Source organism: Zootoca vivipara, chromosome 17 (genome assembly GCF_963506605.1).
Source record: "Zootoca vivipara chromosome 17, rZooViv1.1, whole genome shotgun sequence".
Taxonomy (NCBI): domain Eukaryota; kingdom Metazoa; phylum Chordata; class Lepidosauria; order Squamata; family Lacertidae; genus Zootoca; species Zootoca vivipara.
This window is the reverse complement of record NC_083292.1, coordinates 25,989,690-26,017,263: the sequence shown is the minus strand read 5'-3', so window position 1 is coordinate 26,017,263 and position 27,574 is coordinate 25,989,690. Positions and strand designations below refer to the sequence as shown.

Genomic DNA, 27,574 nt, shown 5'->3' with positions numbered 1-27,574 from the left:
TGCAGGTAGGCCACGAGAGAACTTTTATTTTTAAATTCACTTGTTATGCCATGCCATGAGGAGGTGTGAGGGGGAGCGCAATGTCTGTGTCTAACTTCCGGTGGCCGCCATCTTAGCGAAGGGCGCTGCCTTCAGCTGTCAATTTCTAACGTCAAACATGGGGTTGGCTCATCTCTAACCAATAAGGAAGGACCATTGCCTAGTGTTGCCATCTTTGTTGTGGGCAACAAGTTTCCTCTGCTTACTCTTTGACAGATCCTTAATGTACATTTAAAGCACACCCAACTCATATTTAAAACTCAAGACTTTACTTCGCAGAGCTACAATTCCCAGTACCCTTAACAAACTACGGTTCCCAGGATGCTTGGGAGAAGTCATGTGCTATAAAAGTGTGTGGTGTCTGTTTTATCTGTATGGTGTTGATTTAACCTTAAATCCTTTTTGATTGGTAAAGGACTCCAGTGTCTTATGATCTCCTTATGTTCTCATAATCAGTGCAAACTATGGTGGCCTTTGCTGTGTTTTGTTTTGAAGGAAGCAGCTCCATATAGGTCATATTGGTTGTTGGCAACTTGCAAATAATTTTTTCTTTTTGGATCAGGATAATTTTCTTCTCTGAAAATGGCATTAGGTTGGAATAGGAAACTGGATACAGGTAGAATTACAAGAATTATTCCGGTTTGGACTTTTATCCTGTGGTTGCCCTCCAACCCAGTACTTCATTAAGGACAATTGTATTGACAAGTGTGTAGCACTTGTGAATGTTCAAAGCACTTTACAAATATGATTTTATTTGTTTTAAAGGTTTATACCCAGCCTTCCCTTCAAAGAGGCTCATGACAGATGAAAGCATTACAAAAATAGAACCCATAGTTGCTGCTCTTCTGTTGGTGACAAAGAGAGCCACTGGGGTCAGGAATCTGTGATGTTAATGCTTCTCCCTAGTGATAGCAGATGGTACTCTTTCCCACCTTCCACCTAGCAGCATGAGATGATGCAAAATGTTGTAACCCTTACAAGCACCCTGCAGAGTAGATCAGTATCGTTACCTGCTTCACACTGTTGTAGACGAGAGGGCTGAGGCAGAATGGCTCGCCTACAACTAACGAGTGAATGGCAGAAGCAAGATCCGAACCAAGAATTTCCTGTTTTGTAGCTCAGGTCTTAGCTGGTACACTGCACCAACTCTACAAAAGTTTAGGCAGAGGGAGGGTGACTTGTGGCAACTTGACTCGAGTCCACTCACTAAACTGCATGACTGGGCAGATTTAAAAGCCCAAATGCAACACCTTCACTTGAGGCCAGCCTCATGCCAGAGTTGTGCCCCAGAAGCAGGTAAAAAATATCAAGACACCTGTTAAAAACACCAGCACAGCAAATTTAAAAATGCATTAGGCTAACCCAAACCTCCACAGTAGATCTAGTAGTAAAGATTCCACTAGATCAAATTGTCTCAAATGTTGAGGTATGGCTTAGGCATCACAAGACCTTGAAGATTTATTGCAAACTTTTTTCATTGGCGTTGATGCGGCTATTTTAAACAATTTCATAAGTGTTAAAAAATATTGATGGCTACTGAAGAATAGCTGAAGAAGCCACGAAGAAAAGCGTTGCTTACCACATCTGACGGAAATCTTTTGGACTCTACCACTAAACCTGCACGGGCAGCACCAAGGTCACACCCACACCATACACTTAATGCACATTTAAAGCATATGGCTTCTCCCAAAGAATCCTGGGAAGTGTAGTTTGTTAAGAGTGCTGAGGATTGTAGTTCTGTGAGGGGTAAGCTACAATCCCCAGGAGTTTTCTGGGAAAAGCCATGTGTGTTAATTGTGCTTTAAATGTATGGTGTGGTGTGGATATGACCTAAGTCTACACTAACCTGCTATGAGGAAGTGCCACCAGTTAGGATTAGACAAACCCCACACACTTTACAGCATTTGAAAATGGGAACAACTCAGTCCTTGTAACACCCCCATTCTCACACCAGTGACCAATCTGCCCCCTTTTCCACACTCCATATACAAACCAGGACAGGTTTTTCTTGGCTGGCATGCTAATCTTGGTACTATTTGGCTATCCACATACATTTCCTCCTATCTTTTTTATACTTCAGTCACCCAATAGGCCGCTTAAACAAGCCGTTCCTAAGCGGGGTCAATAAACAGTTTCACAGACACGATAAGTGTTTTTCAAATGCTCTGCTTTCTGAATTTAATACACACACACCGAGTATAGCCTGCACTTGACATCTGAATATGAAAATGCATTGAGTTAAATACCATTGCTTTTTTTCCTGTGTAAAAGGGAGAATCATGAGGCAAAACATCTGGACTTCTGAGATAAAACGTTACTGATATTAAGCCAGTGAATAAAGTTCATGTAACAGTATTCCTTTGGGCTCTCTACTGGAAAGAGGGACTAACACAGGCATTACAAATCTGGGGCTCTCCTGATATTTCTGGACTACAGTTCCTATCAGCCCCAGCCACCATGTGTCCATTTGCTGGCTGGGGCTGATGGGAGCTGTAGTCCAAAACATCTGGAGGGCCCCAGGTTGGCAAAGGCTGGACTAACAAGCCACCCCTAGTATCAGGATCCAGGATATTCTGTCATCCACAAAGCCCATGTGGGCTAGCTTGTGTCCCCCATATTATGTTCTGCAAATTCTTGAGTGCAGCATCATGGCAGCCACGTACAAATATTCATTAGTACCAACCAAACAGCATGGACATTTATTTTCCAATTCATAGTGGAGAAACACTGTTTTGTTTGGTAACTGTCACCCATTGCTTCTGGGACGTTTGAGAGCCTCTAGGTAACAAACATGATCCCATGTGCATGTCTACGTGCAAAATCCTATGCATTTTATATTACTTAGAAGTAAGTCTCACATTGCTGAGCGGGACTTCCTTCCAAATAAGTTTGTAAAATATTATGACAGCCTCAACCTTCAAGGCAGTGATCTCGCTCAGTATCCTTCCATGTTTAAAGAGAGAGCTAAACAGAAATTTGTCTCTTGCGTCTATAAGTACATTCAGGCCTTCAGGGTAAAAGCCGAGTGGGATGTAGGCTATATAACAGTTCAACTTCGGCCTCATTCACACCATACATTTAAAGCACCATGATACAGTTTTCAACAGCCATGGCTTCCCCCAAATAATCCAGGGGGCTGTATAGTACGTTAAGGGTGGTAGGAGAATCCCCTATTCCCACCCACGGCTAGAGTTCTTACAGTGCTTTTACTGGCATTCCCTCCTCACAGGGTACTCTGGGAATTGTACTGCTGTGAGGGGAATAGAGGCCTCCTAACAGATTTCAGCACCTGTAACAAACTACGTTTCCCATAATTTGTTGGGAGAAGCTATGACTGATTAAAGGGAAGCTTTATATGCAACCATCCAATATGTGTTAATAGTTAAGGGGATGCCTGCCTGCACAGAAGATGCGCACATTTCAGAATGGTACATTTGCAGTATTTTTTTCCTTTTCTCTTACTCATTTCCGTTGCATCAATTTAAGCCTACTCACTCACAATAGCATTTATTCTACATCGCTATCTACCACCCTACCTACCGCACAGGACTCAAATCTGAGCAGCTACCCCAATTTGTAGCACCCACATGACATGCCCTTGCCCTTGGTTGTATCACCCGTGGGTGCGGCTCCTGCAGCTCTTGCTTTCGCAGGCCCTGCTTGTGGACTTCTGGCTGGTCTCTGATTGAAGCAGAGATGATTCTTAGCTAAGGTTAGTTTGTTCCAGCAAGACTCTTCTTCAGTCCTTTGTGTCCTGATTGGGTGGGTGGGGAGGTGCCACATCAGTGCAGAAGTCCAAGGTCACAGCAGCACCAGGCAGCACAGTTGAAGGCCAGATTTGGGAACCGGCTGCCAAAGCAAATCACCTCCGCTCCTGCTGTGCTGCTAAAAGCACCTCTTCCGAGTTGGACGCACGCCGCCCTGCTTTCGTCAAGCTCAGTCTTCTCCTTGGCGGGAGATCCTGAGGAAGGGACAGAGCTTCCAGGTTTGGAGAGAGTTGGCCTTCTGGGATGATGTCAGGCAACGCTGGAGCAAGAAGCGGCTTCCCCGGGACAAGGGCATCTGCGGCTGTGCCTGCGCAGGCCGGGGGTCTCAGGGGCCGCTGCCCCAGAGGCTTCAGGGCGGGCTTGGGGTTCGGGGGAGGCCTCTCTGTTCTGGGAGGGCCATGCAGCCCCTCCATGTCGCCAAAACAGTAGGTCTGCATCCTCCTCACCGGGGACTGGCCCACGTGCCTCTCCTTGGCAAGAGCGACGGCCTCGTCAAACGACATGCTGTTCCCGTTGCGCCAGCTGGCCCATCTCTGCTTCTGGAGGGCAGCCCCACCAGCCTCGCTGAGCAATAGAGGCACCGGAAGTTGCTTTTGGCAGGGCTCACCCTTCCCTTCTTCACCCTTGGTGGTGGTAGTGCTGCTGCTGTGTTTATCCAAACTTTCTAGCAGAGAGCACTTTGTATTAGGGAGGTCATCACTGCTCTTGGGCCAAAGGCTGTATTTGTCCAGTGGGGAGTGCAGTAGCTTTGGGACTGTGTCTCCTCCTCTGCTCTCATAATCTCTGTCATATTTCTCTAAACTCACAGGCATGGAATTCCGCTGCTTTCGCAGGGCCCCTGAATCGCCAAGACAGATACCTGGAGAGGTGGGTAGCTTGGAAGAAGCTGGGGGAGTTTTTACATTTTCCATGCTATCGGGGGTGTTGCAATGTATGTCCAGGCTGGCTGGGCGAAGGGGCCTGCGCAGAGAGCCTTCGTTGGTCCCCTCTTTTATCCCGTTTCTACAGTTCTTTTCTGGGACAGGTGGGCTACACCACATGAGGGAGGCTTCCTTGGTCGGAGATATTGGCATTAAGGACGGAGGGATCTTGGCAAACTGGGGTTTCGGAGGCACGACCGGGAAAGATTTCGCCTGCTGCACTCTGATGGCATGCGAGGTCAACCTCATGGAGACGCTTCCGTCAGAGAGGTCGTGCTTGAGGGCATCGTAGGCTTTCGCTGGCATTGAATGCGGTGGTGTCTGTGGAGGACTTTCTGGGCAGCCCTGCAGAGAAGGGGCCCCAAGCGACGAGGCTTCAGACCCATTGCAATTGTCAGGCGAGGAGCCATCAGGAGGGGATCTCTCAGGTGGAGCACCTGGCTCAAGACTCAACGCAAGCATTGGAGACATCTCGGAAGAAGCGTTTTCAGAGCAATTGTCCAGCAAAGAGGAAAGTGGAGCTCTGTGCAAAGTGGAGACATCCAGGGGTGAAAGAGCTGCTGCTGCCTGAGGATGAAGAGCAGTCTCTCCCCTCTGTAGCTGCTCTGCCTCTTGAAATGGGAACTCATAGTCTGGGTGCCAGTCAGACAATCCATCTACCTCCACGGTAGATCCATCAGCCGCTATGCTGGGGATGCAAGGAGATCTAGCAACCTGCTCAATACCTAATGCATTGTGTCGTTCCTGCTCATTTTCAAGGCTCGGTTGGGCTGCATGGTTTTGATTCTCTTGAACCGAAGATCTTTGCACAGGGTTTTCTGGAACTCCATCGGGGCATTTGGGATGCATCAAGCACCCTGTTCCTAGAAGCAGGTCATCTTCACCTCTGGTGTTTATGCTTTCCATCTGCAACGCTGCCAAGCCTGGATCTACCTGGGTGGTCTCAGATTCAGCCTTCATGAGTGTTTCCAACTGACTGAAATCAGTAGCAGAATCTGGGAAGGCCTGCAACTCTTCTTCAGATGGATTGGCTGAATCTGGATCCAGCTGGGAATCATCTAACCTGAAGTTGTGAACTGGAGGGCCATCCAAGAGAGGCTCCCTGCCAACCTCAAAGAGATGGGAGCTGTCTGGGTCTTCAGGTGAGGGCTGTCCGGCCAGACTGAAGGGCTGATCGTCCAACGTGCTCCTTGGGAGATGGGTGTCATCAAGAGCCTGGTCTTCATCTGGCTGCTGGAAATGCTGTAATTTGCCAGCTAAGGGGCTGAGGTCATCAAAAGCACTCAAGTAGACCTCTTCACTGTCAACCTCCTTAGAAACCTCTTCGCCATCTGAACATCCCACAGCCAGATAATATTGGTCATCTTCCTCTTCCGAGTGCTCGTTCATACACTCCTCAATGGACAGGTAATCTAGTGCTGAAACAGCTGGAAACATCTCCAGCTGGAGGTAGAGAAAGAAAAGAGTTTTAAATAAGGCTCCTCTTTGGTTCAAACACACTCATCTTTCTTGCTTTCGTTTACTCAGTTACCCTTTTAAAAATAATGAATATAGCAAACACACAGAACAACCTCCCTTTCTCCATAGGTTTAGGCACCAGACAGCAAGGCTCTTTGAACTACAACTTCCATCAGCCCCAGGCCTGGGGCTGAAAGGAGCATAAGAAACTGCCTGTTTCTTTATTCATTACATTTCTCTCCTGTCCTCCCTTCCAAAAAAAGCCCAGGGCAGCAAAACCCAAAACCAATACAATTAAAAAGTAAAATAAAAACTTATTTAAAACACGCCATGTGCCCAAATCCAACTATTGGGTTTTAAGGGAATTTATGGATGGAATTTGTATGAGTTTTAATGTGTTTTAGTTTATTCTACTGTGGCTTTAATTTTCTGTATGTTTTAAATTACAGTTGTAAATTTTTAGTTGTAATTTCATTGTTTTTATCTTCTTTGTAAACTGCTTTGAGGTTTTTTTTCTACTATCAAGTGATATATAAATTTTATTAGATGAATGGATAGATAGATAGATAGATAGATAGATAGATAGATAGATAGATAGATAGATAGATGATAGGCAGTTCCAACCCGTTTAAGGAGAGCCCTTCTGGGTCATACTAATGGTCCACTTAGCCCATCACCCTATTCTCACAGCGGCCAACTCGAGGTCTCACTGTGAAGCCTCTGAGCAGGACCCAGGCATAAGAACCCTCTCCCCTCCTGTGGCCTCCAGAAACTGGTATTCAGAAGGGTTGCTGCCTCTGACCCTGGAAGCAAAGCATAGCCATGAATTTTGTCCAATCCTCTTTCCAAGCCATCCAAGTTGGTGGCCATCACTGCCTCCTGCGGGAGGGAGTTCCATAGTTTATGCACTGCCTGAAGAAGTCCTTTGTTTTATCCAGGCATCCCCAAACTGCGGCCCTCCAGATGTTTTGGCCTACAACTCCCATGATCCCTAGCTAAGAGGACCCGTGGTCAGGGATGATGGGAATTGTAGTCCAAAACATCTGGAGGGCCGAAGTTTGGGGATGCCTGGTTTTATCTGTCCTGGGCTTTGCTCACTTTGGATCACCTCTGCTACTGAGCACTCACTTAATGTCTTTTAACACACTTGTGCATTGCCTTTTAAAAAGAGCCCTATCCAATTATATACAAGATTATATGCCAAAAACACACATTTAATATGCATAAAAGGGTCAATCCCCATGCTGCACTTTATTTCTGCAGCATAATTTTATGTTAATGGATCCCCGCCCCCCACAGAGCTCTATGCATTGTTGTGTGTATCTGCTTATAGAATAAATCTTTATTGTCATTGTCCCCTTGCGGGAACAATGAAATTTCTCGGTTGCTGTATCAACTCAATTAAGAAACTCTGCATGAATTAAAATACTAATAAGAACGATACAATACAGAACAATAAACAATGGAGATTGTAGGAGATTCTAGCTCCAAAGGACTCCTTTCTTCCCTCCCTTCCCACCTTGGAATTGCCAAAATGGTCAGGTAGGAGCTGATGTGCAGCTCCTGCTAGGACAGAGACTCAAGGATGGGGTGGAAGAGCACCTGCCTTTTTTTAACTAGGTAAATGGACCTCACCTGCATCCCTCCTCCTATCATCTCATTCATGAACCCACTGCTCATGTCGTCCTCCGTGAGTGGAGAACTGTCCACACCACTGCCTGCAAAATCAGGCACTATGCTGGTGCTCTTCCGGGGCTGGTCTCCATCCATGCTTTCACCCAGCCAGGCATCTTGGCTGTCCAGGAAAGAGAAGGAGTCCTGGACCTCCAAAGACATCTGGTTCTCTTCCGAATCAGACAGGCCTCCTGCCTTTGCATCTGTTTCAATAAGAGGAAGCAAAAGAAGAAGAAGCAAAGAGCAAGTCAGTTCTCCATGACAGGGACTAGCTCCTTGGTGAGCCCCAAGTTCTTTGTAATGCAAGTACTTAGGAAAACTGCAGATGGCGAGTGCAATCTTAGCAAAACAACAACAACAGCACCTCCCTCCCCTGTGAGAGAAAAGGGGGATACTTGCTCTGACCTTAGTTTGCATCACTTAAAAGTAAAGTAAGTTAGTAACAGGTAGGTAGCCGTGTTGGTCTGAGTAAGTTAGTAAGTTAGAACTATTGGGTTGCATCCCATGCTAGTCATATTCAAAGTAGCAATTAGTGGGCATGGTTAACATTTGCCCATTATTATGTGTAGAGCTTAGTTGAATACAATCCATTCTATTTCTTATATACCCATTTTTGCAGATTTATTTGATGAATCAATGAAGATTCATATAGGTAATCAGCTAAGATTCCTCTAGTTGATTAAATACATCACATTTCAGGTGTTCATCTGTACTATTTTGGGAATACCTAACAATTGTAAGTAGGGCCATTTCCCAGGTCAAGAAGGGTGCCACCACTGAAAAGTCCCTCTCACCTGCTGTCATCTGCTTAACTTCTGAAACTGGGGGCACCTGGAGCAGAGCCTCAAAAGGGTGATGTTAAGGAATGGGCAGGTTTCATGCAGGAGAAGATGGTTCTTCATGCAGTTGTGTAATGCGCCAGTGGGCACAAACTGGGGGATCTGGCAGCAGGGCCCAAGTGCCACCAGGAGTAGAGAAGCTCTAGCCTGCAGGCCCATCTTGGCTCAAACCACACTCGCCTGCCTATCAGCTGACACCACTTGTGACAGCTGATCTTCAGCTGATGGGCATAGGTTCAATCCTGCAGGATTCCATGCATACTTTTTTCCGGATTCAGGAAGGGGGCTTGCATAGACCCCTGCCTGGTAAAATGAAGGGGGGGGGCAGTGAGAAGGATCTGGCCCATGGAGCCAAAAGTAGTTCCACACCCCTGGTCTATACCACCAAGGCAGCTTGTAGGTGGAAGAAATGTTGGGGAGACTGTCTTACTTACATCCAGCGTCTTCCTTGTTTGTGACAGGCACCAGCTTCTCCTCAGTTTCTTTCTGCTTAGAAGGCTCATCTTCTTTGGCCCCAGAGGTCTCAGGAGGGTCCTTCTCCAAGGCACAGTGGCTCAGGGCAGGGCACTCGAGCCCCCGCGTTAGCCGGGACAAACTGAGGTTGGAAGTGATGTGGAATGGGACTGTGACAGAGAAAGGCCCAGAGATGTGGACGCCGGCGCACTTCTCCGCGCGGTTCCGCCCAGTTTTGGGGGATCTCCCTTGAGGGGCCACCCCGACAAGGCTGGACCTGCTGGCTTTCGGGGTGGTGGGCTCCGACTTGGCAGTGGTTTCACCCTCCGACTCGCCTTGTGCTTCTTCAGCCTTGGGCCTCTCCGTATACTCCTCGGACTCCGACAGCAGGAAACTGTTATCGAGAGAAGCCGGGCCATCAAAACTCTCACGGCACAGAGTGAGCTGCTTCTGGGAGATCTTCCTCCCCAGCTGAATGTCATCTGCACCCAAAGGAAGAGAGCTGGATCAGAGAGGGACCCAAAAGACAGGGCCCCATGCCTGGGCCCCAAACCTTTTCCAAGGTTGCCTTCCAGTAGCCTTAATATTGTGATGAATTTGCTATGAGATTACTGTGAATAGGTACGCTGCTGGGTTTTTTAAAAAAAATTATTATTATTTATTGATTTGTCAACCAAAAAAAGCGCAAACATAACATAAAGAAAGAAAGCAAAGGATCTGAAACTTAAATTGTAAAGGGTCACAGCCTGGAAGGACAAAAGTACAAAGATAAGGCACAGCTCCAAGCGGATAATTAAGTATTAACTCATAAAAAGATTTCCTTTACAAATAGTAAGGATATATGAAAATAAGAGTATAATCCATCATTATGGAGAATAAAGGTTCTATATAGTATTAAATGAGCTATATGTTTGAATATGCCGATGTGCCTCAATATTTGTTAAAGAAATCACGTCATATGTCCCAAAAAAATGAGTTTTTCCCTTTAGATACTTTTTAGTTTAAGGAGATGCCTTTTCAATAAGGGCAATCTGCCAAACCCTTGAATACCAGCAATCCAAATTATAAGGATTAAAGTCCTTCCAGGATTTGGGGAAACACCCGAGTCCTTCTGTCTCCTCCATCTCTATGCTCCAGAATGAATAGAAGTGGGGCAAAAGCCAGCCAGCCCCTCAGCAGTGAATGTAAACAATCCCAGATATTTCTGCACCTACCATCGCTGGCACATGGCATGGAGCTGAGGGAATCCATGCTTTTGGCCGGCCGTAGACGCATCTTTCCCATTTTGTCATCTGGAACAGAAAGGCAGGATTGAGCCAACCAAATCAGAGCCTCATTAAAAAAAAACCTTTTTTCAGTTGAATTTTAATAGTATATATTTTTTTCCTTTTGCAGGCAACAAAATAAAAGAAGCAACATCAACATAATGAACCAAAAGAACTGCAGGAGGGATGCATACAAAAAGTGGGTACGGTATTTATCTTTCATAGAATTGTCATTGTATCCCTGCCAATGATTTCAACTGTTTACAGTGGTCTTTTAAATATATTACAAAGTTATTCCAATATTTTAAGAATACTTGATCTTCCTGGTTTCTGATCTTTCCCATCAATCCAAATTTATATTATTGATGTCTGTGAAGAGTCTTGCATGTTGGCAGATGAAATGTAAGATATAAAGTCCCACCACACTGCAAATAAATGTTCAGGAGATGTTTTTTATACTGTACCATAGTGTTAAGCTTAAATCTTTTCGTGTCTTTCATTGTTGTGTTAACAGAGATTCTAGCAGTCAACATCCAGATAATTCTTTAGAGAAAAAGTTGTCTCGTATATCATGGTCCCATATATTTAATAAAGCTCTTTAATAAAGCTCTGGTGGAATCTACAACCAAAGTGGTTCCCAAAGAGGTGGCAGGGGGACACTAAACGACTATCAGGCTCTGAAAAGCTGCTATCACTGTATCAAGTTCATCCATTTTGTTGAATTAATTAAACATTTTAAATGCATTTTGAATTAAATGTGCAATTAATTATTACTGCTTTGAATTTGGTTGTGTTATTATAGCCCTTCTATTCTGAACAACGGTTTTACAGGGGGTACTGGGGGTGAGTGTATAGAACCAAAGGTACAGTGGCCCAAAACTTTGTGGGAACCATTGATCTTCACTATAATGCAGCACTCGGTGCTTTTGTTGGGGAAAAATAATCAATGGCATAGTGACAGAAAGACCCATATGTGGCACACTTAACTCTTAGTCTGCTTGAACAGTTACAGTGAGCTTTAGTGTTAAGCCTTTTACCTTTGTCCTCCGGCTTGTTCAACTTGCGTTTGGCATCATGGCTGGATCGGCCGAGGTTGAAAATTGACTTCCATTTCTTTGCCTTAAGGGATCCTTTTCTTCTGTGAAGAATTGGAATGGAGGTTATAAATTTTGCATGCAGGACAGTCATCATGTCTGGAGCCACTTCCAATGGGATCCTTAGGACTCTCTAAGTCCTCAGAAGTGAGGGCAGAGGGAAGGGGGTTTCCTGTCTGTCTGCAGCTAAAATAAGCATCAACAAATCTCTGTGCAGGGATTTACTATTCTCATTCGTGCAAGAAAAACAGCACCAGATAAAATAATCAGGGCTGGGGGCAACTGTGCAGTTTGCTGGGGGATGAAGGGGTTTGGAATATCTGTGACCAACACTGCACAGTCTGGGGGCAACCCCACCACATAGGTAGGGATGTGCCTTTTTCTCTGCAGCCCGGCCAGCAAAATGGGCTTAATGCCGTCTGGTTGTAGTCGCTTTGCAAAATGGGCATCCGATGCCATCCTTTGTAACTAGAATCTGGAAATTCTCAGCAAGCAAATACAGAAGTGAACATGGGAAGGGGAAAGAGAGGGAAGGGAGGTGTGTACTTGTTGTCGTTGAGCTCGATGATGGTGTGGTAGGGTCGCATCTGTGGTGGGCCATCCCCCTGGTTCAGCGCAGCTGGGATATTGCAGGAAAAGGAGTATTTCTCGTCGCTAAAGGTCACCGGTGAGCCCGCAAGGAGAAGGGACTTCCTGAGAGATTCCCGGCTCCCGGCTATAGCAGTAGTGAAGAAAAACAGCATCATCAGGAAATTAAGTGAGCAGAGGAATAAAGCCAGAGAGCTAGTTTAGTGCAGGAGAGACAGTGTGGTACAGTGGTTAAAGAGTATTGGACTAGTACAGTCGTACATTGGATCCCAAATGCCATGCAAGTCAAACATCTTGGCTCCCGAACGCCGCAAACCTGGAAGTGAGTGTTCCGGTTTATGAAAGTTCTTTGGAACCTGAATGTCCGACGCTGCTTCCGCAGCTTCCAATTGGCTGCAGGAGCTTCCTGCAGCCAATAGGAAGGTGTGCCTTGGTTTCCGAATGTTTTGGAAGTCGAACGGACTTCTGGAACGGATTCTGTTCGACTTCCGAGGTACCACTGTACTGTACTTTGGAGATCAGGGTTTAAATCTCCCCACTCGGCCATGAAGCTCACTGGGTGACCTTGGACCAGTCACTGACTCTCAGCCTAACCTTCCTCACAGGATTGTTGTGGGAATTAAATGAGGGAGAGGAGAACTTTGTACAACAGCTTGAGCTCCTTGCGAAGAAAGTTGGGGGATAAATGCAACAAAGAAACTAAACAAACAAACCATATGCTGTCACCACAACAAAACGAGCCTCTCTCGGGAGGTCTTCAGATTTTGAAAGCTCTTTGGGAAGCTCATTAGGGCTGCTGAAGTGCCCCCCCCCACCTCCCCTCAAGGCCCGTGTACTGAATGTGTATGGAGGGGTATTGCAATGGAGGGCACCACAAGGAGTTCCAACTCCACTTTTCGATAATTCTATGGTATTCGTCTGTCACACATAAAAACCTACCACAGAGAGGGACATTATTGAAAATCTGATCCACGTGGGTGAGGATAAACTCCACCACAATGGACTGGATGCGGACCTCCATGAAGGCCGCTGTGCCGTTGAAGCCAGACGACTCAATGTCCTTGGACCTGAGAAGAGAGGGAGAGGAGGTGAAGCCTAAGGAGGCTGAGGTGCACAGGTTGGGAGTGGGTGTTGTGGGTCTTGCTGACACTCGTTCGTTGAGCAAGAGTCTCCTGATTGTCAGGCCAGTTTTCTTCCTCCTTGTTCAGAAATCTAGTTTCCCAAATTTGCCTTTGTTTCAGTCCAATTCCCCTTCGCCAGGCCTTAAACAAAGTTGCTGTCAATGATGGTTCACCAAGAACTGAACTTGTTTGATAAAAGCTGCTATGTCTCACCTGAGCAGGTTGGGAGCCCAGACAATGGCCAGGTTCCGTACATGCATGTTGGTCTCGGAGCTGAAAGAGGCCATGTGAACTAGATGCTTCATCAGGAACTCCAAAGTCCTTGTGGTGGACGCAAAGCCAAAACAAAGATTGGGGGGGGGGAGAGAGAAACAGAGTGAGGGTCAACTGAACGAGAAATCACAACCACCAGCATCCATCAATAGCAACTGGACTGTGAAATCTCCTCACCAGTCATACTAGCATTCAGCAATCTACAGGGGGACAAAAATCGGGACACTACTTTTTATGTCGTGAGCTCTCGCACATGTGCGAGGGCTTTTTGGCCCTTGCAGGTACCTGTAGTGGGGCGCTGGGAGTTCCTTCAGCACATCCTTGATCTTTTCCAGCCGGCCCTCTTCCATCTGGATGGCCACAGCATCCTGGGTGAAGTGGGAGAGAGGAAAGAGGTACTCAACTCACCATTTTGTCTGCTCAATTCCACAGCATGCCTCCCACCCTGCCATGCAATACCAAACGTTGAAAGCAGATAATTTTGGATATCGGGTACAGTCATCTGCCAGACCTGAGCCACAGTTGCCATTGCATTGCAGGGGGTTGGACTAGATGAGCCTTTGGGTCCCTTCCAACTCTACAATTTGATGATTCAATTAGAAGCATGCAAATCTATACACAATAAGGGTAGATCCACACCGTATATTTAAAGCACGTCCAATGCACATTGAAAGCACATGGAAACTGCTGTATTGGTGAGCACAACAAAGCAACACTTTATATGTACTGTATTAGGGCAGGGAACAGGGAACCTCACACCCGGGGGCCGAATGCGGCCCTTCAGGACTCTCTTTCTGGCCCTCGGGAATCTCCCCAGGCCACACCTCCTCTCCCAAGCCACATCCCTCACTGGCCCTGCTTTGCCTCCTTCTGCTTGGCTGGAATCTGTCCTTGATCTCTGATAATGACTTACAGGGAGGGAGGGAGGACTAGATGACTCTTGGAGTCCCTTCCAACGCTGTAATTCCATGACTCTTGCTTGAGGCAGAGCTGGGTGGGTGTAGAAACTAGCCTACTGTTCAAAGCTGAAATTTAAACCTGTTGTCCTGCCCACATCTGCCCTTGGCCCCACCCACTATTGGCATATGGCTCTTAGAAGGTTCCGCAGAAGATAATGTGGCCTTTGGCCTGCCCTAGAGTGAAGGCCCTTAGTGCGAAATATGCCCTGGGTCAGCCATACTCACAGCAAACTTATCATAGAGCTGATAGGTGAGGAGCGGGTTGGGCAGCTCCCTGAAGTAGGCTTTGCAGAGCGAGCTCACGCAGTGGATGTCCTGGAGGTACAAGTTGAGGTCAGGCGAGCCCCGGTCGTTGTCAAATTCCAACCTGCAAAGGGCCAGGAAGGGGAGGAAGGAAAAAGTCAGTGGAATATATAGTAACACCAGAAGATCTGGACTATCGGAAGGGCTGTCACATGGGAGATGGAGCAAGCTTGCTTTCTGCTGCTCCAGAGGGCAGGACCTGAAGCAATGGATTCAAATGACCAGAAAGGAGATCCCGGCTAAATATTAGGAAGAGCTTTCTGATGGCAAGAGCTGTAAGACAATGGATCGGACTCCCTCAGAAGGTGGTAGATTATCCATTGTTGGAGGTTGGATTCTTAAGCTGTGATTCCAGGTAGGCTGCTTTTGGGCAGGGATGTTCCATTTATGGATCACAGCTTACAGCCTTCAGATGATACCCACTGCTCCTCTTCATAAATTTCCAAAAAAAATCCTTTTTTGAAAGCCATCTAAGCTGGCGACTCCAGCACCACATTTTCCGGCAGTGGGTACCACACATGAATAATGCCGGCAGGCTTTTACCTCAGCTTCTGGATGTTCGAGGAACCTCCCGACAGCCGGTAGATCCCATCCACGATTCCGTGCTTCTCCACAAACTCTGTGCAGCTCTTCAGAACCTGAGGAACTGGGAAAGGGTTGAGAGTCAGCCTGGGGAATGGCGGTGCCTCTTGACAGATGGCCGAAATCGCCCTGAAAGGCAGCTTGCTGTTGTTCCCGGGAGGGCTGGCATCATCACCACCCTGCAGGGCTGGCCGTGGGGCCTCCTGGGGCCCACCACCAAAGGGACCTCCATTCTGGACAGCCACAGGGCAGCTCGACACCATACATTTGAAGCACATCCAACACACATCCAAAACACATGACTTTCCCCCAAAGAATTCTGGGCGCTGTTAATGACACTGGGAATTGTAAATCTCTGAGGAGCAACCACAGTTTCCAGAATTCTTTGGGGGAAGTCCATTGCAGGGATAAGTAGCAACAACAAAACCCACGCCCCCTGTCTAAATATTCACCAGTTGATTTGGGTTTACCCACCGGAAATAAGATTGAACAGTTAAAAAAAAAAATCTCCAAATCCCTGACAGAAAGGGTAATACAGTGGAGCCTTGCAAGACGAATTTAATTCGTTCTGTGAGTCAATTCTTTTTGCAAAAAATTCATCTTGCGAATCCCATAGGAATGCATTGAATTTTTTTATTTTTATTTTTTGCCCATAGGAATGCATTAATTGAACTTCAATTCATTCCTATGGGAAACCGCGATTCGCTAGATGAATTTTTCACAAAACGAATTCGTCTTGCGAGGCAACCTCCGATCGCAAAACCCATTCGTCTAGTGAAAAATTCGTCTAGCAGGGCATTCGTCTAGCGAGGTACCACTGTATAGCTAGTGTGGTGCAGTGGTTAGAGTCAAACTAGGACCTGGGAGACCAAGGTTCAAATCCCCATTTGGCCATGAAGCTCACTGGGTGGCCTTTAGCTTATTCACAGTCTCTCAGCCTAACCAACCTCACAGGTTTGTTGTGAGGGTATAAACAGGAAAGAGGCGAACTATGTGTGAGGTGAGAAGCCTGCCTTTTACTGTTTACTGTTGGGACTAATTTATTTTTGCGGCAGGGGGATTTGCAGGCAGGTTGATTTAGTAGATTCAGGGCTGTTTTAAAACACGATTGCAGTTTTGTTTCATGATTTTGTTACCACACTGATTTTATATGATTTTAAACAACATAGCTCCTTTGAGTAGCTGGAAGAAGTGGCCTGTGCATATCTGAAATAGCTCCTTTATGAGGTAGGGAAGGTACCAGTAAACAAACCAACTGAAAAATTAAAAATACAAAACTTGCTTGTGTTTGCTTTTTTATGGGGATCTCGAATGGATCAGAAATCCATTCTAGTTTCAGAGATGGGCAGGCTTGGAGATGCTTGGAACCCAGTTAACATATAATAATAATAATAATAATAATAATAATAATAATAATAATAATAATATATTATTTATACCCCGCCCATCTGGCCGGGTTCCCCCAGCCACTCTGGGCAGCTTCCAACAAATTATTAAAATACAGAAATCCATCAAACATTGTCCGCTGGGCCTCTAATGTCAAGATCTACACTTAATAGGGAAACAAAATAGATCTGATGTGCAATGGGCAAGTGTGGAGACATACACACACACACTTTCTCATCAAGGGTAGATGTCTGGGTGGAGTCCCTGGGTGATTTCATTTCCGAAGCAGAGACAGGAAGCAAAATGCACACAGAAGGAGAACTGAAGCTCTCAGCTAAGCAACTGTATAGCAGTTTTTAAGAATGCGCTTCCAAGAAACGACATATTCTAGATGTAAAGAAATGACCTATTCTAGATGCAACCCTTCCCCACTTTTTGCTCCCCTCCTTCTACCTCTGCGTTCAGAGGCGCAGAGAGAATCTGTAGCGGCCTTTGGAGAGAGTGCAGAGGTGGTCAGAGAGTCTTTTTACGGTTTTTTTAAGGGTTGGTTTACACACTGTCCCCAGAACACAACCCTCTTGTAAGCTGCAAGTCAACTGTACTTGCGAGTGAAGGTTATTACTTCATGGGTCTGTCGTCATGGACTTTAGCTCAGGAAAGCTCTTGGAATAATACCTTGATATGTCTTTAAGGTACCACAACAAGGTTCTCAGCAATCCCACAGGGATGTCCAGAGGCTATGCTCCACTGCAAATAGGGCCTTCCCCACTGTTTCCTCCCCAGCAACATGTGCTTAGAAGTGCCCTGCCTCATTCATGCCGTGTTCACACCACTCATTTAAAGCACTACGATGCCACTTTAAACAGCCTCTTTCACTTACCCTCCTCCTTCCCACCTGGGCCAAAGCCATACCATGCATTGAAAGCACTCTGACACCACTATAAACATGTCACATGGCTTTCCCTCCAAAGAATCCTGGGAGCTGTAGTTTGTTCTGACAGTGGTTAGGAGGCCTCTATTCACCTCACAGAGCTATCGCTTTCAAAGCACTTTCCTCACAAGAAATTCTGGAAAAGCCTGGACCTGTGTCTAGAAACATGGCACAAAAGGATGTGTGGATGAGCCCACAGAATTAGCTGCTCAACCCATCCCTAATTTCATGCAGCTAGAGGGCATATGCCTCCAAATCTGTGTGCATGGCACTTTTTGGACTGTTGATAACATGCACCGTTAACCAAAAGAGCCATCTCAATGCACCTTTAACCAAAAGAACAATTATTCTACTGGCTATTAGATCAATGGACGGCAATGCTATTACAAATTCAATGGATACAGCAGACAGGAGGAACAAAAGAACATAAGAAGGGCCTGCAGGATCAGACCCAGGGTCCATCTAGTCCAGCATCCTGTTTTCACAGCGGCAAACCAGATGTCACTAGCAGGACCAGAGCCTAAGCACACACTCCTCTCCTGCCATTTCCAGCTACTGCTTTTCAGAAGCACTACCGTTTTCAATTGTGGAGGCAGAATATCGCCATCATGTCTAGTAGCAATCAGCTGTTTTCTCCTCCATGAACATATCCCATCCTCTTTTAAAGCCATCACCACATCTTTTGGGAACAAATTTAACAGTTTAAGCACTGTGTGAAATCCTTTCTTTTCTCTGTCCTGAATCTTCCAGCATTCCGCTTCCTTGGATGTCCACGAGTTCCAGTGTTATGAGAGAGGGAGGAAAGCTTTCCTCATGCCGTGCAGAATTTTATAAACTTCTATGTCACCTCTTACTCACCCTTTCGCCAAAACTCAAAAGCCCCCAAACGCTGCAACCTTTCCTCATAGGGGAGTTGCTGCAATCAAAAACTTCAGTGTTAGAGACAGAAGGTATGGAGGTTTCTTATTTTCATCTGTGAGATTGCTGCAGGGTTTGAGCTTCCTAGGAATCTACCAGCTCCATCCTGGCAGCTCCACCCGGTTAATGTAACTGGCAAGGACCATCTCAGGTATGCGTGCCTAGAAAAGTGACACCTTGTCTTTGGGAGATCTGCTCCTGCTGATTGTCCCCCCCCCCCGATTGCGAAGCAACAGCCCAGGTGTGCCAAAAGCAGCCCTGTCATTAACAGATACCATCTAATTGTGCTCATTACACGCCTCCTATCGCTCTTCCTTGAACGTTTTCCCGGAAAGCGGAGTGGTTGTATAAACCCTGACAGTAGCCCACATGCAACGCCCGGAGGACTGGATTAGAGCATGTCATGACATAAAAAGGGAGCTTGCTCAAGAGCACACCACCCCCGGTGTAAACCCTATCCCGTCCTTCTGCTAGAGAGGGCCTGCAGGAGCCTGGGAGAACAAGAGCAGGGGTCTGCTTCTCCCGTACGGACAGTAGCTGCTCCCCCGAAGCTTTTGTGCAAACATGCCTTGCTTTACAGAGGTGATATAAATGTTGGGTGCTGGGTGGGAGAGATGAGCTGTATTCAACTACGGTTGCCACCTGTTTTATGTGCCCTGCTCCTCTGCCTTTAACAGCAGTGCAGAGACTTAGCAAGTGAAGCTTTTTTCTTGGTATGGAGATCAAATGATGGAAAGGCCTCGCGTGAATTTGGGCATGCCCAGAGGCAGTAAAATTATGGCGTACAATTGTTGTATACCAGTTATTATGCTGCTCACTGCCTTGGGCTCTGCTGAGAGGGAGGGCGGTATGTTAATGTGTAGATAATAACAATACTAATACTAATAGGCAGTGGGAAGATGCACAAAGGGAAGGGCCACAGCTCAGCGGTTGAACACCTGCTTTAAGTACAACCTGTGCCAGGTCCAATCTCTGGCATGTCCAAGCAAGGCTGGGAAAAGGCTCCCTGTCTGAAACTCTGGAGAGCCGCTGCCAGTCAGTGTAGACAGCACTGAGTTGCATGGACCAGTGGTCTGACTCAGAATCCCATGTCCCACAACACTCCTCAGATGAAAACAGGGACATATTCTGCATCAGTGTCTCTTCCCTGAACCTCCTCCTCAGAGGATGGGTCAGGGATGCAGACGCAGCAGCCATAACAGCTGCTCCTCAGCGCCCACTAATGCCTCCGGCCCTGCCCACCACAAACATGAGGCCCCTGGGACTTTCCATACAAAGGGCTGAAAGTTCCCTGCAAATTTCTCTTGGGCTGAAAAACACACTCATACCTTCTGCATTGGAGACTGAAGCTCCCTGCAGAGAAGTAACTACAAAGCATCCAGGACGGACTTGGGTGGTTTAGGGGACCATTTGGCCTGGCTGAGCACGCAGCTGATGCCTTACTGATATTTAACTGAATGTTTTACTGATAGCTTCTCATTTTTACTTACGTTTATCTTTGTATTTTTTGTTTCAAATGATGCATATGCATTTTCCTTTTTCTTGTTCTAATTATCTTACTGCGTTTTGTGCTTAGGGAGCTTGCATATTAAATGGGTACATAAATATTAGGCAAGGATTGCCTAACTTTTCTCTTTGGAAAGGTTACAGCATTTTGGTATGTGTGTTCAACAGATAACCTTTGCCTTTGCCCGTCCTTTTGAGGCACTTGCTGTCTAGTTTTCCTATAGTTTACAGTTTCAACTAGAGACCTCAACCTCAACCGTTTCCAAGTTTTCTTCCACCTAAGCCCTGGGAATGTATGCAGGCATTTAGGGTTAGACTACAGGCATCCCCAAACTGCGGCCCTCCAGATGTTTTGGCCTACAACTCCCATGATCCCTAGCTAACCGGACCAGTGGTCGGGGAAGATGGGAATTGTAGTCCAAAACATCTGGAGGGCCGAAGTTTGGGGATGCCTGGACTAGGTAGGACCTGGGAGAGACCGGGGTGGAAATACCCACTCAGCTTTGAAGCTCACTGGGTGACCTTGGCCCAGTCACTGCCTCTCAGCTTGACCTACCTCACAGGGTTGTTGTGGGAATGAAATGAGGAGGGGAAGAACAATATAAAAGCCGTAAGGATATAATAAGAGCCTACTGGATCAGGCCAAAGGGCTGGATCTAGACCAGCATCCTGTTCCCACAGTGGCCAGCAGGAAGCCTGAGAGAAATTTGCAAGCAGGACCCAAGCACATGAGCCTTCTCCCCTCCTGTGGTTTCCAGCAACTGGCCTTAAAAAGCATTGCTGCCTCCAACTGTGCAGGCAGAGCCGAGCCATTGTGGCTAATAGCCATCGATAGCCCTCTCCTCCATTAATTTGCCTGCTCCTCTTTTAAACCATCAAAGTTGGTAGCCATCACTGTATGAGCTCTTTGGGGGAAAGGTGGAATATCAATGCAATCAGAGCCGTCTTTCCCATTGGGTTTACTGGCGCGTTGCACCAGGGTGCCGGCCTCTCAGGGGCGCCCTAGCAAGTGGGGGAGCAGCGCGGCTTTGCCAGCGGCCTCCCCTTTCCCTTCTGCACACCCGCCAGCTGTGCCCTGCCAACTATATGGCTGGCGGGCATGCAGCTTCCTTCCCAAGCTCCCGCGGGAGGAGATCGATCCCTGCAGAGGCTTGGTTGACAACTCTGGGAAACGGAGGGTGAGGCACCAGAGGGATCTCTGCACCACAGCGCCGGATATGCTTAAGACGGCCCTGAATGCAATAAATAAATAATGATAATGATAGTACTACTAATAGTATTAAGTAGCAGCCTCCGGCATGCTCTGCCACTGTTGCTTGTTGTGTCTTCTCTCGCTTGCTCAAGCACCTAATTGATGCAATCGCCAAAATTGGACCAGCAAAACAAGGAAGTTGCACGGGCCGCCTCCCTTCCCCTCCCCTCCTCTTGCAAATTCAAACAAGAACACCAGAACACCGCTTGCTCCCCACAGCTCACTTCCTGTGTGTCTCATACCCTACCAGCCCCTGATCTGACAGCTCACAGATCTCAGAAGCATGAGAGAGAGAGAGAGAGAGAGGGGGGGGACTCGAGTGGAGTTTTCCACTGGGTCTTTGCTTCTTTGCTGCCTCTTGCTTCTAAAACCTCATGCCAGGTGATGCAATAGAGACCCCAGGGTGGGTTGTTTTTTTTACCTGCCAGGTGAATGATGCCTGCCCTGTTTTAGATGAGATTGCCCTCCGTCTGAAGGAACAGGTGTCTATACCCCTTTACCCATTTTACACACTGGAGGTACAGATTGTCTCTTCGGTATGGAGACCCTTTTGCCATAGCTCAGTAGGTAGCGCATATGTTTTGCACGCAGAAGGCCCCAGGTTCAATCCCCGGCACCTCCAAGTAGGGCTGGGAATGTCCGCTGCCTGGAGAGCTGCTGCCAGTCTGTGCAAGCAACACCGAGCTAGGTGGACCAAGCGCTTAGAGAAAAGACAAGCGAGAGGCGACAAGACAGCGGTTTATAAAATGACACCTGGCATGGAGAAAGTGGATACAGAAAAGATTTTCTCATGACACTCGGTCCAGTATACATGAAGGAGCGTCTCCACCTCCATCATTTTGCCCGGACACTGAGGTCCAGCACTGTGGGCCTTCTGGCGGTTCCCTCATTGCGAGAAGCCAAGTTGCAGGGAACTAGGCAGAGGGCCTTATCAAAGAGGAAAACAACTACCAGACTTTTAGAAGACATCTGAAGGCAGCCCTGTTCAGGGAGGCTTTTAATGTTTAATAGATTATTGTGTTTTATTTTTCTGTTGGAAGCCGCCCAGAGTGGCTGGGGAAACCCAGCCAGATGGGCGGGGTATAAATAAATTATTATTATTATTATTATTATTATTATTATTATTATTATTATTATTATTATTATTACTAGAGCCTGTGGACATCCAAGGAAGCAGAATGTTGGAAGAATCAGAGAAAAGAAAGTACCGTATTTTTCAGTGTATAAGACTATATTTCCACCCTATTTTTTCAAGTTTCAAATTGGGGGTCATCTTATACACGGATAGTGCACATGGGGGAGTCCCCCAAAATAGGGGTCGTGTTATACACGGAAAAATACGCTACTTCTTCACACTTGCCCCCACAGGAGGCAGTGATGACCACCAATTCAGGTGGATTTAAGAGAGGATTAGAAAAACACACACATAGAAAATGGCCATTAATGGCTACTAGCACAGATGTCTGTGCTGTGCCTCCACGGTCACAGGCAGTAATGCTTCTGAAGACCAGTCGCTGGAAACCACAGGAGGGGAGAGGGCACATGTGGTCAGATCCTACTTACTGGTTTCTCACAGGTATCTGGTTGGCCAATGTGAGAACCAAACCCTGAGACTAGATGGGCCATTGGCTTGACCCAACAGGTTCTTATGCTCTGAATCAGTTAGTATAAGGGCTTATCCACACTTAACCTTTGCTCTGCACTTCCCAGGCACAGGGCTGTGTTTAAAAGTTCCATGTCTGAGCGTTCCCAGCCCCCCCTGCCCCAAACCTTCCCTGTGAAAACCCGCTCTTTAGCTCTCAATCAGAGCAAACATTCATTTGGGTTTTCTATGGCTTGCCATTTCCTCTGATTGAGCTTTAAAGAGCAAGTTTGCAAAAGGAAGGCTCCGGGGCAAAATAGAAAATGCTTGGCCCTAGAATCTTTAAGCGTGAATCATGCCTGAAAAAGAGTGGAAGAACATTTTCATGTTTAAAATAATTTATTCTTTAAAAAAAATCCTGAAGCCTTTCTCTTAGGAATTCTAGGTGCTGAAATCCCAATGGAGCAGAAAAGATTATTTATGTATGCGACCACAGCTGCGCAGATGTTATTGGCCCAAAGATGGAAAGAAGTCCTGACCAGCGAAGAGTGGCAGATTAAATTGCTGGATTATGCTGAAATGGCAAAAATGACCGTAAGAACCAGAAATCAGGAAGACCAGAATTTTTAATAAGGAACGGGGGGAATTTATAATTTATCTGAAGAATCATCGTAAACAGTTAAAATCGTTAGTAGGATTGGAATGACACCTGTAGTTTCATGGTGAATTTTGGATATAATGGAGAGGAAAAGGATTTGGATTATCATAAAAGATGCAGGAGGAAATGACTAACAATAGGACCCACAAAGGGGAGGAGGGAAGTCCAGGAGATTCTATGGAATCTTGATTTTATGATGTACGTTGGATATGTGAGTGTAAAAAGTTAATTTGAAAAACAAAATAAATAAACTTATATATAGAAAAGAAAAGAATGGAGGAAAGGTAAGTGTGGATAAACCCCAATACTGTTTCCTATATTGCCCATCTTAGGCTGGTATGCCAGCTACAACCCTAACATGGGCAGAGGTAGGCTCCAGGCTCCAGTAACTTCCAGATTAGAGTACTGTGAGGAATTACAGACTGTTCAGATACAATACTAACTTCAGTTCAGAATATAGCTTCCTAGGTTGCTGACCAGGCCTGGATATTATGATCCTATTATGCTAGGGAATATCCTCCAGCATTTCACTGATGGAAATAGGGACGTCCTATTCCACAATGGGTGGCGCTGTGGGTTAAACCACAGAGCCTCGGGCTTGCCGATCAGAAGGTCGGCGGTTCGAATCCCCGTGACGGGGTGAGTTCCCATTGCTCGGTCCCAGCTCCTGCCAACCTAGCAGTTCAAAAGCACGTCAAAGTGCAAGTAGATAAATAGCTACCGCTACAGCGGGAAGGTAAATGGCGTTTCCATGCGCTGCTCTGGTTCGCCAGAAGCGGCTTAGTCATCCTGGCCACATGACCTGGAAGCTCAGCCAATAACGCGAGATGAGCGCCGCAACCCCAGAGTCGGTCACAACTGGACCTAATGGTCAGGGGTCCCTTTACCTTTATTCCACAATAACAATAATTTTATTATGTACCGTACTTTTCCATGTATGGTTTTTTACTCTAAAATAATGTTCAAAATCTGGGCTCATCTTATACACAGATAATATCTCCCTCCATTTTCTTAAATCGGAGTCCCTCAAAATAGGGGGCGTCTTATACATGGGGGCGTCTTATAGACAGAAAAATACGGTATATCTCACCCATCCGACTAGGTTGCACTCTGGGCAGCTTCCAACATAAATAAAAACATAATAAAACATTAAATATTTTTTAAAACCTGAATTATGGTGCTGGAGGAGACTCTTGAGAGTCCCATGGACTGCAAGAAGATCAAACCTATCCATTCTTAAGGAAATCAGCCCTGAGTGCTCCCTGGAAGGACAGATCGTGAAGCTGAGGCTCCAATACTTTGGCCACTTCATGAGAAGAGAAGAATCCTTGGAAAAGACCCTGATGTTGGGAAAGATTGAGGGCACTAGGAGAAGGGGACGACAGAGGACAAGATGGTTGGACAGTGTTCTTGAAGCTACGAACATGAGTTTGACCAAACCGCGGGAGGCAGTGCAAGACAGGAGTGCCTGGCGTGCTATGGTCCATGGGGTCACGAAGAGTCGGACACGACTAAACGACTAAACAACAACAACATACAGGGCTGCCTTCAGATGTCTTCTCAAAGTTGTATCTCCTTGACTCAGGGTTCACATAACTCCATACTCTCCAATGAAAATAGGGACGTCCTACCATACCCGCCAACATTTCTCCGATGAAAATAGGGACAGCCTTGGGAAAAGTGGGAACGTTCTGGGATCACATCCGAAACAGGGACGGCTTCTGTAAATCCGGGACTGTCCCTGGAAAATAGGGATACTTGGGGGGTCTGCTAGTGCCGGGCCAGCTGCTCTGGCTCCTGGTCTGCTTCTGGGATCAATTCAAAATGCTGGCTCTGAGCTTTAAAAGTCCTTCACACCTTGGGACCAGGATACCTGAAGGACAGTCCATCTCTTCCCGTGCCTGCCTATGCACTGAGACAGAAGTGTGCAATTTCTACACCATGAGCCATTCTTGGCCCACCAGCCCACCCCATTTGGCTCACCAGGCCATTCTAGGTAGGAAGATGTATTGTTCAACCTTCTATCTTTAGGCACCAAGTTAAAACATTTGTATCTGCTTTTAGCGAACGAGGATGTTGAGATTAGCATGGCCGTTCATTCTTACTATCTGAAAATGCTTCAAACACCCTTTGTTTTATACTATTTAGTTTTACATTTATGCTGATCCTTTAAAAAAAAATAATCTGATGTTTTATTATAGTAACATTTTAGAAGCTGATCTGTGATTTCTTTTCTGAGGGAGAGGGGGGAATTAGAAGGCCAGGGCACATAGGTGCCAACTCCCTGAGGCCCTGGGTGCCCGAGTACCCACAAAATTCCCCTTGAAGGTGCCGGACACCCACAACTTTAAGTGCCAGGGCCATGCACGCTGCATGGCACCCATGGCCCCGGGCACCCACAGTCATGAGGCCAAGCTGGCACTCCTGCCAGGGCACAAATATTATAGATAAATAATACATATATATATTAAAAAAAGGAAAACTGGGCACAAAATCATGCTGGGTGGTACTCCCCCCCTCCTCTTGGTACTGCTTTGGGGGGTTTTGTGTGTGTTGCTGATGGACCAGGAGACAGATACCCATGGCAGTCTCCTATGTGGGCTCCCACAAATCCATGATACCCCACCAAGTTTGGAATACACTCCCCAAGGAGGTGCTGATTGCAATCTTTTTGGTGCCAGAAGATTAAGATGTTTTTAATTTGACCAGGTGTTTTAAATTGGTTAGGTACATAGTGAGCCAAGCTCCTAGTTCATCTATTTCAGCAGTGTCTCTCCAGGGTTTTGGAAGGGGGGGGACACCCCATCCTGCCTGGAAATGCCAGGAATTGAACCAGAGTCCTTCTGCGTGCAAAGCAGATGCTGTATCTCTGGGTTAAGCTTTTCCCCAGGTTTAATGGCCTCTGTTATTAATAGTTTTGTAGCCTCTCAGGTGCTTGCATAATGGATAATATAATATAATATAATATAATATAATATATACAGTAATATAATATTGTCACCTTTGACTCCTTAGGGGAAAAATAAATAAATTTACAATATATATTATAATATTATGCCATCATGCATTGTCCTGGAATCTATTGGATGAAGGGTGGTTTTGAAAATGTTTCAAATAAATAAAAACAATCAAGTTTTTGTTTTGTTTTGGAGGTGTCAATGTCACAGTCAATGTTACTCATTTGCAATTTCAATAACTTCCAAAAAGCTTTTACAAAGCACTTTGTTAAAGTTCTCGATGCCTCTGTGGTGCTTGGAGCCAGCCAGGAAGGAGATGGCGGGACCCCTCTAGATGCCCAGCCCAAGCCCATTGTTGAAGCCGAATAAGGTGTTCTGAGCCATCCTTGAGGCGCAGGACCCCTTTTCTCAAACCATTTCCTACTGGGGGCAATGGATGCCGGAGGCTACCAGGCAAAGACATTTCCGGCCTCCGAAAAGACAAATCACTTACCATCCCGGCCAGATAACTGCAGATGCTCTATTAGGTCACACCCAAAGACCCGATCCTTGGCCTGTCCCTTCCGCTTCACCTTCTGCCGGGCTTTCATGGCGAGCGACATGTGTGTCGAGGCGGGTGAGCTCTCAGCCTTCAGTGGCCCTCGTCTCCTTCTGCCCCCAAGGCCACTGGGGGCTCATTGGGCCCCCAGCCCTCTCTCTGCAGAAGCTGTTCAAAAACCCTCCAATGCCGTGGAGACCTTCTGTTTCCTTAAACCCATGGCTGCTCCCTGGGCCATCAGCTCTCTGTGACGAAATGGCTCTAGGCTATCCGGAGGCCGATGCGCTCCAATATTTTTTCCAGGTTCTGCGCGGAGAGGCACTCCTTGGCCAGCGCTGCTGCAATGAAAAGTGTAGTCTTGGTGCAGGGGGGACACGGGTGGGACTGCTGAGGCCCAGGGCCCGAAGTGAAGTGTGTGGGGATGAGAATTGCTACGCTTCTGTTCTCAGCCAGAGCCCAACAGGAAGTGAGTTCAGCTTTGCCTCTAAACCCCGACTTCCCGTTCAGAACA

General features: G+C 46.6%; 1 protein-coding gene across 3 annotated transcripts; it reads right to left on the bottom strand.

Moving 5' to 3' along the window:
- Positions 1-93: 93 nt before the first annotated feature.
- ARHGAP30 (Rho GTPase activating protein 30) lies at positions 94-27,574 on the bottom strand. 3 transcript variants are annotated; one of them, XM_035098682.2, is made up of 12 exons: positions 27,019-27,574; positions 15,297-15,399; positions 14,676-14,817; positions 13,777-13,859; positions 13,432-13,539; positions 13,037-13,164; positions 12,056-12,224; positions 11,453-11,553; positions 10,365-10,442; positions 9,132-9,632; positions 7,820-8,061; positions 94-6,169 (listed from the first exon to the last, which is right to left on the bottom strand). In XM_035098682.2, the coding sequence occupies exons 1-12, from the start codon at positions 27,125-27,127 to the stop codon at positions 3,902-3,904; spliced, it is 4,032 nt and encodes a 1,343-aa protein (XP_034954573.1). In that variant the 5' UTR covers positions 27,128-27,574; the 3' UTR covers positions 94-3,901. The 3 variants fall into 3 exon arrangements, with proteins under 3 accessions (XP_034954573.1, XP_034954572.1, XP_034954570.1); XM_035098681.2 differs by lacking the exon at positions 27,019-27,574 and having other exon boundaries at positions 11,453-11,550; positions 15,297-16,791; XM_035098679.2 differs by lacking the exon at positions 27,019-27,574 and having other exon boundaries at positions 15,297-16,790.